A 19,483-nucleotide genomic window follows, 5' to 3' on the forward strand; every position below is an offset into this window, starting at 1 on the left:
TATATTTTTCTGTTGGAAGCTGCCCAGAGTGGCTGGGGAAACCCAGCCAGACGGGCGGGGTATAAATAATGAATTATTATTATTATTATTATTATTATTATTATTATTATTATTAATCTACTTGCACTTTTTTGCATGCTTTCGAACTGCTAGGTTGGCAGGAGCTGGGACAGAGCAACGGGAGGTCGCCCGTCGTGGGGATTCGAACCGCTGACCTTCTGATCGGCAAGCCCAAGAGGCTCAGTGGTTTAGACCACAGCGCCACCTGTGTCCCTTAAAGTGGTATGGTACTGCTTTAAACATACAGTGTAGACAGGGCCTAACAGCAGCAGGAGGAGGAGGAGGAGGAGGAAGTCTCCATACGAAGTTTCCAAATATTCTTCCAAGGCAACCCCACCCAGAGGGAGCACTTACCGGTTCGGTCAGGCTGCTATCTTTCTCCAAGAACTGCACCACACAGTATGCCAACTGCAGGGAAGAGCACAGTACAGTCAGAACTTCAGGCACTATGGAAACGGCAGAGGCAGGCAGAACTTGTGTGTTATCCGAAAGTATTTATAACCAGCCTTTCGATGAGAAGGTGCAGATGCAAGTCAGCGACAGCCAGCTGGCAGCCAGCTGCATCCAAGCCTGCAAGTCCAATGCTGCAAGCCTGTGCGCAATTCCACGAGGGTTCGGTTCCCTAGAACTTGGTGAGATTTATTTCTGTGCCAAGAGAAGGTCGTCAGGTCACACCACTTCCGTGTTTGTATGTCGACTGAAAATAGGTGCCTCAAACAGCTTTAGGAGGGGATTAGAGCCCTCCTTAGAGATTAAGAGTATGGTTTGGGGCAGGAATGGGGAACTGGATCCAGCCAGACCCCCTAAACCCCACCCTGCCAGCTGAAAGTGGGTCAGCCACCTTGGAAGACCATTGACAATGAGCCCCTTTGGTATCAGTATGCAGAGATGAAATCTGGAACGCAGGCACTCATTCAGAGGCCTCGCTCTCAGGGAGCCCCCGCATGCAAAGGAATGACCAGGAGCTCACTTTAAGCTCCCAGTTATTCCTCTGTAGCTGTGTCCTCAGCTGCCCCACACCTGATGTCAGGTGCATGGGAGAGATGAGTGTGATTGCGGGGGGGGGGGGGAGATGCCCTGCGGGCAAGAGGTTCCATGACTTTTGTCCACCACCTTGCAGAAGCTAAGCAGACCTGTGTTTGGTCACTAACTGGACGGAAGACCACAGGTACGTGCCGCTGTGGGTTCCGTGATGGAAGAAAGGCCGGATACGATTGTGTTTTAAAATAAATTTATATTAAAATACTACAAACTGACATGTTTATCAGTATGATTGATATGTCTGTATGCCAACTCCAGGTTCAGAGACAGAAAATCTCTCAATACCAGCTGCTGGGGAACCCACGTAGAGGGAGTGCTGCTATTGGAAATTATGCTATAGGATGCTGGACTAGATGGGCCTTTTACGGCATCCAGCAGGGCACCTCTTAGGGTCTTAAACCTGCCTGTCATTTTACGGCGAGCGCAACGCACATTGACTGAACGTGCTTCTTACCTGGGGGTGGTAGACGCTCAGAGATTTCACTTTGTGCAACGGCAGCAAGACCCGGATGAGGAACATCTTGTGCTCTTCCTTCAGGGGCAAAGCAAATCCATTGATTATACTGAGGAGAAGGGAGAGAATAGTAAACATCTCAGAGTCGCACCGTCTGTGCATGTTTGTATGTGCACAGAGCAGTTCCCAGCCCCCCGCCTTGCTGCTGTGCCTCACTGTCAGGATATCCTGCAGGAAACATCTGCAATGCTCCCAGGGACCCAGCTGCAGGGTTCATATCATGCTTTCTTGACTTTCTTGAAAGACTCTAAGCAGAAGTGTGTGTGTGTGTGTGTGTGTGTGTGTGTGTGTATAAATGTCACTTGATGGCCCAGCTAGCAATCACCTATTGAGGTTGAATCCTGGGTAAGACAGAAGTACTGTTTCTGGGGGACAGGCAGGTGTGGGGGACTCCCTGGTCCTGAATAGGGTAACTGTGCCATTAAAAGACCAGGTGAGCAGCCTGCGGGTTCATTTTGGACTGACAGCTGTCCATAGAAGCATAGGTTAATTCTGTGTCCAAGGTGACCGTCTACTAGCCCCATCTGGTATGCCGACTGAGACCCTACCTGCTGTGCACTGTCTCGCCAGAGTGGTGCATGCTCTGGTTATCTCCCACTTGGACTATTGCAACATTCTCTACGTGGGGCTACCTTCGAAGGTGACTCGGAATCTACAGCTAATCCAGAATGCTGCAGCTAGACTAGTGACTGGGAGCGGCTGCCGGGACCATATAACACCGGTCCAAAAGGATCCATATTGGCTTCTAGCACATTTCCAAGCACAATTCAAAGTGTTGGTGCTGACCTTTAAAGCCCTAAACATTCTCGGCCCTGTATACCTGAAGGAGTGTCTTTACCCACACCATCCAGCCCAGACACTGAGGTCCACCTCCGAGGGCCTTCTGGCAGTTCCCCCACTGCGAGAAGTGAAGTTATAGGGAACCAGGCAGAGGGCCTTCTAAGTAGTGGCCCCTGCCCTGTGGTAAAAGGTAAAGGACCCCTGGACGGTTAAGTCCAATCAAAGGCGACTATGGGGTTGCTGTGCTCATCTCACTTTTCAGGCCAAGGGAGCTGGCATTCGTCCACAGACAGATTTCCGGGTCATGTGGCCAGCATGCCTAAACGCCTTCTGGTGCAACGGAACACTGCGACAGAAGCCAGAGCGCATGAAAATGCTGTTTACCTTCCTGCTGCAGCAGTACCTATTTATCTGCTTGCACTGTGTGCTTTCAAAATGCTATGTTGGCAGGAGCTGAGACAGAGCAACGGGAGCTCACCTGGTCACGGGGATGAACCTTCCAATCAGCAAGCCCAAGAAGCTCAGTGGTTTAGACCACAGCGCCACCCACATCCCTTCTACCCTGTGTAACACCCTCCCATCAGATGCCAAGGAGATAAATAACCTTATGACTTTTAGAAAACATCCGAAGGTGGCCATGCATAGGCAAGTTTTTAATGGCTGATGTTTTATTTTGTTTTTAATATTTTGTTGGGAGCTACCCAGAGTGGCTGGTTAACCCCATTAGATGAGTGGCATATAAATAATGTTGTTGTTGTTGTTGTTGTTGTTGTTGTTGTTGTTGTTGTTGTTGTTCCTGCCAAGGAGCCCCCTACAGAACAGGGAGGGAATAATATAGAGAAAGGTGTACCCCTTACCTCCCTAAAATCTCTAGCAGTTCTGCAATTCCGTTATGGTGTTCTGTCTCATAGATAAACCTGAGTAGAGAGAAGCAAGTGTCAAGCAGAAAATACAGGCTGGCGTCATGAGGACAGAGGCTTGGTAAGAACTCTCCACCCCCAAAATAAAAATGCTCCACATTCTGTCCCTGGGGGGGAGCAGGAAATCTATAGCCATAAGCAGCACATCTGCGTAGATTTCGTCGCTGTGTTCTGCTTTCTAAAGTGGGGAAGGCAAATAGGCCTGGGTGTTTCTGGGAAAGGAATTCCAACGACTGGGGGAGGGCATGGCGCAAACAGGGTGCAGCAAATAGGAGCTATAGGGAAGGAGAGGCCTTGCAATGGGCCCTGAGATGCTTGCCCTGATCCTTCCATCAGGTACCGTAACACCTAATCTTCCCTGCAGCCTCGTGAATCAGAAACTTCCCAGCCATGATTGAGGATGCTGGGAAGGGCTATCTGACAACATCTGGAGGCTTGCAGGTTCCCTGCTCCTGTTCTCGGTCACTCATAGGTCTTCCATCTATTTATCTAATCATTGTTGGAGTTAAGAGGACTAAATGGATCTCCAAGGAAATGCGGTGCAACTGCTCGAGTTAGGATTGAATCCACACACAAACATTCACAATAGATTAAATATTGACAGTAACCGGGATTTACCTGTAAAATATGTTGTTGATCTGCCGCCTTATATATGCTCGGAGGCCCAAGAATTTCCCATAAATCCTATGCAAAATAGTCTTCAGAAAGTCCCGCTCTCTGGGATCTTCACTGTCAAACAGGTCCAGCAGCTGAGGATGGAGGATTTAATCAATCTCTTGTGCACTCGGATCCAGCACTAACAGATTCTCCCCACACACACACACACACACACAACTTCTGCTGGCGCAAAGGAGGGGCACTGGTGCTTCGTCCATGCTTTCCCCTTCATTTCAGCAACTGTTTCCAGTGAAATAGCTGCTGGAACAAAAGGCGGGGGGGGGGCTTCTTTTGCTGCCTGCTAGTGCTTTGAAGTCTTGACTTTGGGATTTCAAAGCACTAAATGCCCTAATGTCATTTGTGATGCAGCTGATTGCTCTGCCCCAAACTACCAAATTTTGCAGACGTGGCAGATCCTGATAAGGATCCGACCCGTGAAGCCATAATAATTCTCTGCCCGTAGACTCAAAGGAGATAAAATTCATACTCAGAGAGTAACTCCGCTGAAACAAATGGGCGTTAAGTCATGCTTCCTCATTTCAATAGGTCTATCCCAAGTACAGTATGACTTAAGACAGAGACACCACTACAGAGAAGGCTCTCTCCTGTATTGCCATATACGGCACCTCATGAAATGGTGGAATATGGAGAAGAGCATCTGTTAATACATAGGTAATATAGCAGGCATCCCCAAACTACGGCCCTCCAGATGTTTTGGCCTACAACTCCCATGATCCCTAGCTAACAGGACCAGTGGTCGGGGAAGATGGGAATTGTAGTCCAAAACATCTGGAGGGCCAAAGTTTGGGGGTGCCTGTAATATAGCAAGAGGCAATCATATAATATAACGTGTGTGTGTGTGTGTGTGTGTGTGTGTACGTACATACATAGATACACATATATACATCCCTCAATCAAGTATTTGTTCACTATGCATTTAGACACCTCCAAGGGTATCATAACCAAATTTGGTGTGACAGTTGATGAAATTAGCCTGCAGGGATTTGTTTTTTTGGATACAATTGGAGGCCATTTTGAATCAAGATGGCGGCCTGAAGATGGAAATCAACATAGAATTAAAGTCAGTGTTCCATCAGTGCAAGGATTCTCTCTCCTCCTTCCAGTGTACCCCACCCACTAAATCTGGTCTAGGGGCTTCTCCCCCTCAACCCTCCAGAGCAGATTTCTGGGGGAGGGCACAGGGTGTGCGTGCGTGCGCAGGGGAGGTAAGTTCCACTGCACAAACATAAATCCTTGTGGTAACGGAACGAGTGAACTGGGTACCAACCATATCTCTTTGTTCCATTTTCCCCTCTGACCCATGAGACTAGGTCCTGCCATTACCAATGTTCTGTTTTTGTTACGCTGTTTTGCTTCTAATATGGGTTCCCCCAACCTGGGGGGAGATTGCCCAGCCAACTGGATCCCTCTCCAGGGACATCTGTCGGCCCCACCTCTTCTCTATCCTGTCTTGACCGGCCCCCATGCCATTTTTAAATATTAAGCAGTTTGATCTTCTATCAGATCAAAATCACCTGAGAACAACACATTGCCAAATTCATTGATGGTGCAATGAGACTAAGGGCTATCTTTTAAACGATAATCATAGCCATATGACTGATCCTTTTATCCATGTTGTTTTTAACTGTATATTGCGTGTATTCTGTTGCTATGGCTGTCAGCTATGCAAATAAAGCTTATTGATTGATATTAAGCAGTTTAGAAATGCTTTAAAATAAATGCCAAGTTAGGAGGAGGCTGCAGCTACTTACTGACAATACAAACTTCTGGTCAATATATTTCTTGGCTATGTTTGGTTGGAAGTCTGGGGACTCCAGGAACCTCAAAAAGAATTCATAAACCAGCTAGGAAGGGAGAGGAAATAACAGGAAAAGTGTTATTTTTAAGTACAAGACTGGTTATTGCCATTGCGTACCTGCTGCAAACACAGGGATACAGAAGTTGTGCCCCGTCGGACAGTTAAACGACAAAAAAAATGGTCAAACCTATTTGAAGAACAATTAAAGCCCACTGACAACAATAAAAATTGAACAGATTATCCATTGGGTTTGGGTGTGGCCTCATGCCTGCCAGTTAATAGATTGTATGAGAAACTGAAAATAATTTCCAGAATGGAAAGAGGAATTTTTTTTTTAATTGAATGGCTTTAGCATGGCAGTTGTCTTTGTCCATGGAGTTTTTTTTAATTGAATGGCTTTAGCATGGCAGTTGTCTTTGTCCATGGAGTTTTCTTGGCAGGGATACTGGAGTGTCTTGCCAGTTCCTTCTCCAGGTGGATCACGTTTGTCAAAACTCTCCACTATGACCTGTCCATCTTGGGTGGCCCTGCATGGCATAGCTCATAGCTTCTCTGAGTTATTCAAGCCTCTTCGCCACGACAAGGCATTGATCCATGAATGCCAGTAGTGATGTATGGAAGTGAGAGCTGGACCATAAAGAAGGCTGATCGCCGAAGAATTGATGCTTTTGAATTATGGTGCTGGAGGAGACTCTTGAGAGTCCCATGGACTGCTAGAAGATCAAACCTATCCATTCTTAAGGAAATCAGCCCTGAGTGCTCCCTGGAAGGACAGATCGTGAAGCTGAGGCTCCAATACTTTGGCCACCTCATGAGAAGAGAAGAATCCTTGGAAAAGACCCTGATGTTGGGAAAGATTGAGGGCACTAGGAGAAGGGGACGACAGAGGACGAGATGGCTGGACAGTGTTCTCGAAGCCACCAACATGAGTCTGACCAAACTGCGGGAGGCAGTGCAAGACAGAAGTGCTTGGCGTGCTACGGTCCATGGGGTCACGAAGAGTCGGACACGACTAAACGACTAAACAACAACAACAGCATGGCAGTCCTTCTAAATGATAAAGGAGATGACAGAACGGCAGACACAGAATGGGGAAAGATCCTCCCTGACTTGCGAAAGCTAAAGAAAAAGAAAGGAAATATGTAATATCAGAGAGATGTGAGAGCAGGTTGGCACAGGAAAGAGGAGCCAAAATGATGTCTCTAGAGGAAGCTTTCATCTTTATTTCCCCCGCCAGCGGGAGAACAGTCATGTCACAGGACCTCTGAGAAAGAAGACTGCAGAAATGCAGGCAATTCATCTCAGCAGGAGCCTAATTCAGTGATTAAAGACCTACATTATTACGCTGGTTGGAGAAGCCCTTCCACAGCAATACAAAGGGACCAACAGTGGACCCCATGCAGGTTTATTTGGAAGCAAATGTGCTCCTGGGATAGCTCAGTTGGTAGAAGATGAGACTCTTATTAATCTCAGGGTTGTGGGTTCAAGACCCACCTTGGGCAAAATTGCAGGGGGGGATGGACTAAATGACCCTCGTGGTCCCTTCCAACTCTATAATTCAAGTCTCATCAACATACTGCGTAGGAGCTTAAGAAGTTGCCTTATGCTAAACCTTGGTCCATTGAGCCCAGCACCAACTGGCAGCTGCTCTCCAGCGTTTCAGGCGAGTATCTTCCACAGACTTATTTGCAGCTGCTGGGGATTCAACCCGGGACCTTTTGCATGCAAAGCATTGCTCCAGCACTGAGCTCCAGCGCTTCTCCCTAGCAAAAGCCAAGGTGGCCAGAACATCTCAGAGGCAGTAACCTCCATGGGCCCCACCTCCTAGCCACAAAACGTTTAAACAGCAATGGCTGGTGGAGGAAAACCACTTGGAACTTCTGTCTGGGGGGAAAAAATCAGCATGCTCTCTCCTGCTCCCTCTTTCAGATCCTAGGAGCTTATACCAGGGAGCTGCTCATTTCACATATAAGCTAGTCGCTGGTTCTCCATCGACCCAAGAAAGAGACAAAGTAGGGCAGGGTGTAAATGATGATGCAGCAACTGTGCTGAGGGCAGAGGTGAGTGGATGTAATCTGTCCTGCCTAGGAAACCGACTAGGAACTTTGCTAGAAGCTTCGAGTTCCACCAGTATGGAAAGCAAGTATGGAAAGCAAGATTTTCATTATGATTATTTATTAAACTTATTAGTCACTTTCCCCCCCTTTTTACAAGTGGAACTCAAGCAGATCCACAATAAGAAGTAAGCGACACATCCATTAAAACAAGCATAAAAACAAAATTGAAAAATCTAAAACTCGCTCACATTTTTGAAAGACAGGACTAAAGCAATCCACCCACTCACGGAGGCCGTATATAATTACAAGTCAAAGGCCTGGGCAGAAGGGGGAAAAAAATTTTCTAGCACCTCAAGGTAAATTATGATGGTGCCAGGTGTGCCTCCCTGGGAAGAGCATTCCGCAAGAGGGGAGCCACCACTGAAAAGGCCGTTTCTCGTGTTGCCATGCTCTGACCTCCCATGGAGGGTAGCGCAAGAGGAAGGGCCTCAGATGACAATTACAGCATCCGGGTGCTACCAAATTTTATATAGAATTACCTGGAGGTGTGGCCAAGCAGCTTCTAGCGTAGGTTCATCTTCCTCAGGGTCAAATTCTGCTCCCGTAGGATTGGATGACGGGGGAAGCGTACGGAAGAGATTTACTGAAAACTGAAGACACAATAAGGAAGTTGAGAAGTTTGGCAAAGTTGAGAAGTTATTGCTGTTGTTGTTTATTAATGTATTTACAATATTAAAAAGCACAACAATATATAACATAGTTAACAAACAAAACAATACCCACACACACACACACAAAGTTTAAACGGTCCTAAGATTGTTTACTTAGCCAAAGGTCTGGGAGAAGAGAAATGTTTTCGCCGGGCACCTAAAGATATGTAGTGAAGGCGCCAGGCGAGCCTCCTTGGGGAGAGCATTCCACAAACAAGGAGCCACAGCAGAAAAGGCCTGTTCACATGTTGCCACCTTCAGGGCCTCTCATGGAGGTGGCACACGAAGAAGAAGGGCCTCAGATGATGATCACAAGTTTAACGCAGTGCTGCTCTATTAGGAGGGCCACGCACCCAACACATTTTGTATAACACCCATCGAAATGATGAGCTTTGTACAGAATCCCACTCTGTATCCCGTGCACATTTGGGAACCCACAACCTCTCACACTCTAATAATAATAATAATAATATAAAAAAATTATTTATACCCTGCCCTCCCCAGTCAAAACTGGGCTCAGGGCGGCTGACACCAGTAAAATTACAATAAGACGTAAAAGAAAGAAAAACAATTAATTAAAATATGGGTTTAAATACAGTTTAAAATTAAAAAAATTAAATGCAGCCTCATTTTAAAGTAGCCCAAATCAAAACCATAAGGAAAGAAAACATAGGGGTGAGCCCAAAGGCCAGGCGGAACAGCTCCGTCTTGCAGGCCCTGCGGATAGATGTCAAATCCCGCAGGGCCCTGGTCTCCTGTGAGAGAGCGTTCCACCAAGTCGGGGTCAGTACTGAAAAGGCCCTGGCCCTAGTTGAGACCAATCTAACCACCTTATGGCTCGGTATCTCCAAAATGTTGTTTATCTGTGGACCTTAAGGTCCTCCGCGGGGCATACCAGGAGAGGCGGTCCCGTAGGTACGAGGGTCCTAAGCCGCATAGGGCTTTAAAGGTCAAAACACACACCCCTTTCAGCCTGGAAGTACAGAACACGCATTTCTTGACTTTGGAGTGTTGAAGGATTGCCGCCGCCTGAAGCACCACCCAGTCATAAGCTCGGCCTTACCATGATAACAGCTTCGGGATAAATGGCCTCTGTGACAACATCCCGGTTGTGTGTGATGTATTCCACCATCTCGTTGAGGCCCGCTCGCTTCACCTCTTTGAACTTCAAGTCGCTGAGCGGGTCAGAAACAAAGTCGAAGAGGACGCAGCATTGTCGCAGCTTCTGTATGAAGAGCTCTTCCCGTTCGTGAGGAGGTGCATCTGAGGAGAGAGAGAGGGCAAAAAAGGGGAGTCCTCTTCTTCCACTGCAGCTCATCAGCTGAACCCAAGGACCTAGGAAGAGCCTGGCAGCTGGCAAAAGGCCCGCCTACTCCAGCATCCACAAGCGGAACCCAAATGCAAAAGCAGTGCCCTCATTGGTGATTGCTAGAAACCGGCATTCTGAGGCACGCTGGCTTCAACAGTGGAGATGGAACAAGTGTCATTGTGGCTAGTAGTCGCTGATAGCTTTGCCCTCCATTAATTTGTCTAATCCTGTGGAAGCGACTCCCATAGCTTAATCGAGCTTTGTGTGACATCAAACTAGGATACATTGGTATCCTCGGGGTTCCGGTTTCCGCCGGCAGGAATGGCGGACCTGTTTTCCATCCCTCTGACCTTCGTAAGGAATTTGGCGGTTGCTAGGGGAGTAAATGGCAACCCCCTACCCTCTCCGGGGGTTACGGAGAGGGGCCGCTGGCCCGCGATGCCCCCAGACCCACTCCGACTGTTTATGGAGTGGGGGGAGCTTGGGCTGAAAAGCACTTACGAGGGCCAGGACTCCCGGACGCTAATCTGCATGGCGGGGATTTCCATGGTTAAAGAAGATAATTAGGCTTAAATCTATGGACATACTTCAGAAGGAGGGGAAGAAGCGCTGTTTACTGCTGAGAAATTTATGCTGCTGAGGGAGAGGAGTCAAAGGCTGTATATCATCTGGAAGAAGGATTGATGGGGACGGAGCGATAAGGGAATTGAGTTTTTTTTTTATTTTTCTTCATATGAGTTACTTCGTACCTTCCCAGACGCGATGTCCTGGCTTGTTTGGAGTGAAAGAGAAGCAAAAGACTGTGTGAGTTGAACTTTATAATCTGTTGTTACTGAGCATATTTTTTAAAGATGTGGAGTTGCCGATGAGAAAAGCCCCCCCCCCCTAGTCGGACGGAAGGAGTCCTGGACGCGTTCGGAGGATTTATGAGCTGTGACGCACTTTGAATTGGAGCAGCGACCTGAAGCTAAGTTCAGCTATAGGGCAAGGAGATCCATTAATTTACCAAGAGTTTATGGTTTGATGTTTGGGTCTTCTGCCTGGAAAAGCTGTAAATTTTATAAAGATCGTTAATCTTCATGGCTATGAGAGAAAACGAAAGTGATTTGAGCTTTTTAAGATGGCGCTGCTTCGACGCAACAGGGAGCTCCAGACTAAGAAGATTTATGGGGAGGCTGGACTGATTAACCCACACAGGAGAAAGAACATTTGTGAAACCTTGTTTGATATTTATCTCAGCAGCTGGGAAACAATCGGTTGAAAGTGGAAAACATCTATGTGACTGTAAGGGGAAGATCTGGATTATTATGAACTTGGAGGACGATTTGAACTTTAGAAAAAAGACGGCAGTGGACGGTTGCGAGGAATCCCCAATTTCTTGAAGCATGGGAACCCAAATAAAAAATTCTTTAGACGATTTGGCATAACATTCGGTTTGATTGATATATATATGTATATAATTTGAAATAATGAATGTGATATAATTGGTTTTAATTGGAAAATTAATAAAAATATATTTAAAAAAAAAAAAAACAAACTAGGATACATTGGCATCCTTTTGCCTGCTTTCTCTTGCCTCTCTTTGCAAACCTTTATGGTCCTTCTGCTCTGTGCATGCTCACTGAGAGAGACTGGAGTACGTGAAAGAATGAGCAGCAGGTCCAAGTTTTCAATGCACCTTTGCAATGAACCACTGGGGGACCTCAAGCAACCCTCTCTCTCTCTCTCAACCCCAGCCCCTCCCAATCCTGTAATATGGTCTTACAACGACAATGACCTACCTCGCAAGGCTGTTGTAACAACTACAGAGCTAACATACGTGAAGTACTTTGGATATTTCTACCTCCCCCCCCCTTTTTTCCACTAACATAAGAAGTGTCCTGTTGGATCAGACCAAAGATCTATCTACTGTAGTCTAGAATATTGTTTTCAACAGCATCCAGCCCAGGGGCCGTCTTTGCCATTCCATTTCCTGTGCCTTGAGCAGTCTTCCCTCCTTCCATATCCTTCAAATCCTTCCCCCAGAGCCTATTCCTGCACTTAACCAAGGAATCAAAGCTTTCTTTTATTACATTTGAGATGCAGCAGAGTATCTAACTCAGGTCTTTTAATTCCTCTAAATATTTTGGGTAGACGATCTTGTGATCTTCCCATGAAGTGCAATCCCATGACACACCATTTGTAATGTAGTGCAATGTCCTGGAACGTAGTGAGAGAGATCTGCACAGTGTGGAGGGGCAAAAAAAAAGTGCCCCAGAGTGTTTGAAGCAAGAACGGCAAGAGAAAGGCAATGCTAAATTAAACCTGCCCAATTCAAGCTGGAAGATGTCAAATTATGATGCTTTGGGGAAAGCCACCTTCCATAGATGGGATTACTTCAGATTTCCTTAAAGCTTGAATTTGTTTTATTCTGTATTGTTTTATTTGATGTTTTAATGTGTTGCAAGCTGATTTAAAATATAAAGCAGTATAGATATGAAACAATTAATTACCATCATCAAATTCACTGGGGGGAAATGTCACCTAGACATTCCATTGTGGCAACCAGAACCTAGGGTTAAGGTGCTATTTGGCAAATCGATTATATACCTGGGTTTCTAACATTGTGTGAAGGCAACACAAATATGCCAGATATGCCCAGGTTTGCCAACATCCAATATTTAAGTCCTTCACGCTCTCCACTCTCTGACTTCTCAATATGCAAAGCTACTTCCTTTCCATGACTTGATTCCAAGTACTGTACAAGAGCTGGGTTTCCTCGCTACTGAACCTGCAACGTGATGGCAGAATCTCCTGGCTCTTTCCCTCACCTGAAGGGAGAATAACTGCGTGGTGTTCCTTAGCATTGTCTTGCAGCGTGATGCCTTCCCCAGATTCAGGAGCTGCTTTCCTTTCAGCACTGCAGCTGCTTAAACCAGCATGACTCACAGCTGAATCAATCCTGTTTCTACCTGTAGAAACCTTCCCGGGTGTCACGCAGGTTAACTAGCCGCTGCCTGGTAGGCATAAGGGGATTTCGATGAACAGCAGAAAGGGTACAGGCTGTTCTGAAAGTCTCGGAACGTGGTGGACTCCCTTCTTTGGGTTAAGTATTTCTGTTGAATGGCTTTCTGCCCATACAAATGCCAAGCAGCAACAGAATCACACTACTGCTGTTGTAAGCATGTTCACTGTGAAATCTGGGAGCCCAACTTAAAAGAGTGTCTCTGTAGGGCACCGTGGGTTGAATTAAAGTATGACTAGATCTGTAATAGGGACGCAGGTGGCGCTGTGGGTTAAACCACAGAGCCTAGGGCTTGCTGATCAGAAGGTCAGTGGTTCGAATCCCTGCGACGGGGTGAGCTCCCGTTGCTCAGTTCTAGCTCCTGCCAACCTAGCAGTTCGAAAGCACGTCAAAGTGCAAATAGATAAATAGGTACCGCTCCAAGCAGGAAGGTAAACGGTGTTTCCGTGCGCTGCTCTGGTTCGCCAGAAGCGGCTTTGTCATGCTGGCCACATGACCTGGAAGCTGTACGCCGGCTCCCTCGGCCAATAATGCGAGATGAGTGCTGCAACCCCAGAGTCGGTCACGACTGGACCTAATAGTCAGGGGTCCCTTTACCTTTACTAGATCTGTTATGGAATCAAACCAAATTGTGTCAAAGCCATCTCTTTTTCTTTTTCTTTTTTGCTTTTGCTTTTTACCTCCCATAGCCTTCAATCTTCCTGTTACCTTTTTAGCTAAAGTAAATGGCCAGATGTTCACCTTCCACCTGGATAATGTTAATCCTAGACCAGTTTACCAGCACTTACTTATCAGCCGCTGCCAAAAATATAACTAAGCCCTTGTGGGAACATCAGTGTTTTAATTATCAAATATGGGCAAGGACACGAGTTGAGTATTGCACTGTTGCTTACAACCTGGACTCTCCTCTGCTGGAGGTTCTTAGCCAGAGACTGGATGGCCCATCCCTGACAGGGGCGCTAGAGCAGGATTCTTGGGACTAGGTCAGAGTTCTTCAACCGTGGGCCCTTAAAATAATAAATAATAATAATTTATACCGCGCCCATCTTGCTGGGTTTCCCCAGCCACTCTGGGCGGCTAGTGCTAGTGCAATGGATGAACCTCACCCTGGGAAAATCTCCTTCATGATCAAGGTGTTTCCCCTGCCAGGTAAGTAAGTAAGTAAGTAAGTAAGTAAGTAAGTAAGTAAGATGCTACAAGCTCCCTCTTATGCAGCCAGCTTAGCCAACAACATAGGGGGACACAAGGTTAAAAGAATGCTGGACCAGATGTCTTCCTGAGGTCCCTTCCAACTCTGTGATTTAAAGGCCACTCAACTCCTTCTCACCTTTAAGGGCAGGGAGTTTCTGGAGTTCCCGGTTTTTGCTTAAGTTGAAGCGGGAGGAGCTCTGCCGCCGCTCCTTCTTTACAATCTGGGGTCCCCCTGAATACTTGATCTTATTCAGCTGGGTTGGTGGGGGGGTGCTGTTGCTGGGTCGCTTATTCGAGGTCTGCTGCTGCTGCTGTTGCTGCTGCTGCTGGACCTGAAGAGAGAAGGTGGTACACAGACAGAAAACATGAAGTGCTAACTTGACATCAACACGCCTGTAAGTAGTAAGTGGTTTGCTGTAGATAAAAGAGCCGGTGCGCTGTGTTGGTTAGAGCATCAGGTGCGATCTTGGGAGACCAGGGTTCAAGTCACCGCTTGGATCTATCAAGTCCGCTGGGTGACCTCAGGCCGGTCACTACCTATCAGCCTAGCCTACCTCACAGGGTTGTCACGAGGAAGAACGGGAACCATGATAATTGTGTATGCCACCTTGAGTGACTTGGGAGGATAGGTGGGGTAAGAAATGTAAAAATAAAAATAAATAACAAAACTGTGCACCCGAGTTTATATTATAGTACTTTGATTTTTTTTATAAGAAAAAAGTGTATCCAATTACCGTAAGTTTTACTTAAGAGTAGGCCCACTGAAATTAACAATGCAAAATCACTTGTGTTCATTTATTTCACTAGGTCTTCTTGGACTAAAAATTTTGTTGGCTACAACTCTTGGTGCGATCTGTAAAGCAACAATTATATCCTACAGGAAGGACCCACTGTAAACACAGTATCTAAGAATCACTGTCAAATATTGTCACATTTGATTATCTCTCGTCAATGATGTGGCTTATCCCTGTTACAGTTCATCCCGTTGTACGGTACCTGTAAACTGCTACTCACGACTTATGATAAGCATTTAACATATCCGTATGCCACCCTAGGTAACATTTTATCCCAATGCAATTTTAAACAAAGCAATAATATAAAACAAACCCATTAAGAGCAATAAAACAAACAACATAATCAGCACAACACAAAAAATAAAAACAGCAACCAAAAGCTTCCAGCTTCTATTCAATGAAAACCATTAAAATGCCTGGGGAGGGGGAGTCGTGTATTGATGCCTAAACAATAATAAAGTGGAATCCAGGCAACTCCCATCGGCCTCAGCCTGCGTGGGCAATGGACAAAGCTGCTGAGAGCGGGGGGGGGGGCACAGGTTCCCCATATCTCCCCTACAGAACCCTATGGGCAGTTCAAATCTAATGCCAAACCATGATCTCAATGAGCAGTGAGAAGCCATGTTACTCATGTGCTTCCTCCTCCCCCCTCACATGTGTCAATTCACTCCCTCCAATCCTGCCTTGAGGAATGACAGTATCACAGAATTGTAAAGTTGAAAGAGACCCCCCCAGGGTCATCTAGTCCAACCCCCTGCAATACAGGAATCTCAACTAAAGCATCCGTGACAGGTGGCCACCCAATCATATCCTTCAAACTCTTATATCAAATTCCATTATTCTATCTGCTCTCGGTGGTTTTATAACACTGCTCGAACAAAACCCAAAAGCTGTGGCTTGCACTCACCCTGCAAATCAGGATACAGGCAGCATTAAACCTAAACCACCTCTTGGAGGTGAACTTAAGGCTTGGGGTGTACTCTTCAGCCCCACAACACTTCCCCAAGAAAAGCTACCTCCTAGCAGAAAAGAAACCCGGAACGCATCATGCTAGCTTGACTTTCCTTTATTATTTTTTAGGACTCCTAGGGCACACATACAAACAAAATGTAGCCTTTTCTTCTTCTTCCTGCAAGCCCTTTTAGAAACTGTTCCAGCCATTGATTACCTTGCCATTATTTCACAGTAAGGCGTGGCTGTTAAAATGGAAAAGAAACCCTATACATTTTTAACACAGGGCCCTATTTTTCCATTTGCCTAGCCTTTCTCCTTTAAGAGGCTCCCTTGCCATTTACATTGATTTCTTTTTCTTTTTCTTTTACCGTAACACATTTGTAAGGGTACAACATTCATTCTCTGACAACATTCATTCATTCAATCAATCAATCGGGGGTGTAGAACTCTCAGGTCTGGAGGGCCAACTATAGAGCTCCAGAACTCTCTCTATGGCTTTCAGGACTCTGCCCAGGCTACATGCCTCTCCTCAGATCACACATCTCACCAGCCCTATATCACCAGCATCCATGACTGCTTTTGCCTTCCTGCAACCTGCTCTTGAACTGTGATAATGCCTCTTGCTCGCCTGGATGGAGAGACAGGTGTGTGGGTACCGAAAACTCTTGACCTGCATGGCTGAAATGTAATCTACTGTACAAAAGGTTAAGATTTATAGCTCTGCCCACATTTTGCCTCTGGTCAATGTTAGAAACTCAAGATATATAAGCTAAGCTAATCACCACTGAATGGCAACTTAAACCTACGGTAGGTTGCAGTCACCACAATGGAATGTCTAGGCAGGGTTAGAAAATGGGATAGAAAAGCTAGGAGCCAAATGGCTTCTGGGACCTGGGTTGTGGGCGCCATGGGGGGGGGAACAGGATAATACTTTAATTATTTTGATAAGCATGAACCAATATGCAATTCACATTAAGTGACACACTGTCAATTTCACAATTTTAGCAGAAATTGTTAATACATGTTTAATTTGATGTTTACAATAGCAATATTGGTACCATACTTATTTAACATATTGTCTATCCTTAACATATACTTCGAGGCTTCAAAGCACATACATTTCAGTAATGCTTGAGTGTCAGCCAGGCACAAAAAAATTGCACCCAGACTTTTTGAGGTGCTTGCAAATAGAGAATCTTCAGGCGCAAAATGCACCTGGCACCCTGCTAATTTCGAACCCTGGTCTAGGCGCCATTTTTTTGCAATTTAATTTATTATTGCTATTCATTTTTATACCGCTTTATTTTTTAAAGAAAAAAATCTCAAAGCTGTTTACAGCACATTAAAACACCAAATAAAATCCAGAATAAAACAAGTTCAAGCTTCAAGGAAAATATTTCAGATCCTTCTCTAAGTGACATTTTGCTTTCCCCGTATTTATTTATTTACCTACTTAATTCATATAGCTGCTCCATAGCAGAAGGACTTTAGGAAACCAGAGTGGTATAGTGCTTAAGAGTGTCGGACTAGGGCAGGCATAGGCAAACTCCAGATGTTTTGGGACTACGATTCCCATCATCCCTGACCACTGGTCCTGTTAACTAGGAATGAGGGGAGTTGTAGTCCCAAAATATCCGGAGGGCCGAGTTTGCCTATGCCTGGACTAGGAGCTGGGAGATCAGGGCTCAAATCCCCAGGGAAGCTCACTGGGTGACCTTGGGCCAGTCACAGCTTCTTAACCTACCTCACAGGGTCATTGTAAGGGTTATCTTTGGGGGGGGGTGAACCATGTACTCCTTAGAGAAAAAGGTGGGATAAAAATGCAATAAATAAGCTCTTCTGCTTACTTTCTTAAGAAAACAGGAGGGGCCAGCCAGATGGAGGTGACAGTTGCCAACTTGGCATCCAGAGACCTCCACGACGTGGTTACAACTGGACCTGTGCCAGTCGCAAAATGCGCCAGGGGAATTTCTAACACTGCCTCTGGCCATGGCCATATGACCTATGGGAATGCAAACTACCCCCCCCCCCCGAGACTGAAAATGGTTCCCCAGCTCCACATTAAATGAAAACTGTTTTTTTTTAAATAAAAATAATAATTTAAATGCAGGCAAGGCTGACACCCTCACAGAATCCCCAAAGGACCAGTGTCTGCTCTTCAATAAGCACTAGCTCACACATGCATGTTCACTGCTCCTTATCTACAGCAGCAAGCCGCCACTTGATGCACATGTGAATGAGCCACCACAGATCAAATACCCCCCCCCCAGGCAGAACTGCCGTATCATCCAATGTCAATTCAGAACCACGACACTTCCAAATGGAGACAGCTTGCTCATTCTGCTGAGAGTCACCAAGCTTAGGAGGAGGGAGGGAGGGAAAAAAAACGAGTGTCACGCGTGACTCAGCCCTGGGTGTGTTTGAATTCATGCTTGCTGCTCGTTAATAAGTGCCCTGTTATCTTAAGGGGATAATTTCACATTTGCAGAGGGTGGGTCACCTCAACAGTATAATGAAGTGGATGAAGCAGCAGAAGAGTTTTGCGCAGAAAATGCCAAACCTTTCTCCGTTTGCTCTGAGCACAGCCACCTGGCAGAACTCTGGATGCAAACCCGAAAGAAGACAAAATCTAGGCAAGGCTTTCCTCATCATACAAAACAGGCTGAAGTGGTGGGCTGTGAATACTGCATTGTGAAGACGCCTGGGTTGGAGCTGATCATCTGGCCAAACTGCATGACACCAAACTGCGAAATCTGGACTCTATGATTTTTTGCCTCTTACCGCAACCTCACCCACAAAAACCCTGAAAGGCTGCCTTTCCTGTGTTAAGATCTTCCTTTTCACCGGTCTCCTTCCCACCCCACCTTTTGGGCCTTCACCTGCTGTTCTTTTCAAAACCTGATTTTATCTCCTTGAGCCCTTGGATTTGCCGTACTCTCCCAAAGAGCTAATTAGGAGTCTCTCCATGCTGATCCGGACCGCCCCAAAGCCACTGAGAGGAAATCAACAAAAGGATTGGTAAGCTAGTCACAGTGCAGGATTTCAACAGAGAGCTTCTCCCGCAGCTTTGAAATTGCCTTCCTCCTAAGGTTCCAATGCCCAAGACAGAGTAACATCGGGAAGGGGATTTAAGAAGTGAGCAAAGTATAGATTTGCAGCATAATAATGAATGGAGACGCTAACAATGAGGCTGGAAAGGAGGAGCTGGAGGGGAGGGAAGAGTCCATCGTCCAGACATCAACGCAGTGGGGATGAAATCCAATGGGTCAGAGTTGTTTGCTGAAGACAAGGCCCAGACTGATAAAGAGCTGCAAGAAACAGATAGGCTCGAAACCGGTCAACCTTGACCATGATCAAGTTAACACACTTTAGGAGAGCTTGCACCGCATAACCAAATGTATTTCTGGAACGATGGCGATTTGCTGTGCTCTGGACTGTAAAGTATTGTGGCAATATGCAGCCGTCCAACACCCTTTGGGAGGGAGCGCTGCGAATTGAATGAATTTTATACAGCTATAGCTGCACACTTTATTATTTTGTGCAAGCAATGATGCAACTACCTTTGTACTCAGCAACATTTTAATTTTTTAAAGGCTGCAAGAAACTAGATGAGGAATGGCGCGTGCACACGCACGCACGCACACACACACACACACACACACACACAGAGCCC

At 46.1% G+C, this 19,483-nt stretch overlaps 1 protein-coding gene across 3 annotated transcripts in view; it reads right to left on the minus strand.

Moving 5' to 3' along the window:
• Nucleotides 1–19,483, minus strand: part of PPP2R5D (protein phosphatase 2 regulatory subunit B'delta) — a 54,102-nt gene that overhangs the window by 18,894 nt on the left and 15,725 nt on the right. For all 3 annotated transcript variants that reach the window (XM_035111123.2, XM_035111122.2, XM_035111121.2), the window contains exons 3-10: nucleotides 14,199–14,394; nucleotides 9,622–9,821; nucleotides 8,388–8,498; nucleotides 5,745–5,837; nucleotides 3,934–4,064; nucleotides 3,253–3,312; nucleotides 1,556–1,664; nucleotides 415–468 (exon numbers count right to left, since the gene is read on the minus strand). In XM_035111123.2, coding sequence (XP_034967014.2) covers nucleotides 415–468; nucleotides 1,556–1,664; nucleotides 3,253–3,312; nucleotides 3,934–4,064; nucleotides 5,745–5,837; nucleotides 8,388–8,498; nucleotides 9,622–9,821; nucleotides 14,199–14,394 — 954 coding nt within the window. The remainder of the gene's footprint in view (nucleotides 1–414; nucleotides 469–1,555; nucleotides 1,665–3,252; nucleotides 3,313–3,933; nucleotides 4,065–5,744; nucleotides 5,838–8,387; nucleotides 8,499–9,621; nucleotides 9,822–14,198; nucleotides 14,395–19,483) is intronic.

This window comes from Zootoca vivipara, chromosome 3 (genome assembly GCF_963506605.1).
Source record: "Zootoca vivipara chromosome 3, rZooViv1.1, whole genome shotgun sequence".
Lineage (NCBI taxonomy): Eukaryota > Metazoa > Chordata > Lepidosauria > Squamata > Lacertidae > Zootoca > Zootoca vivipara.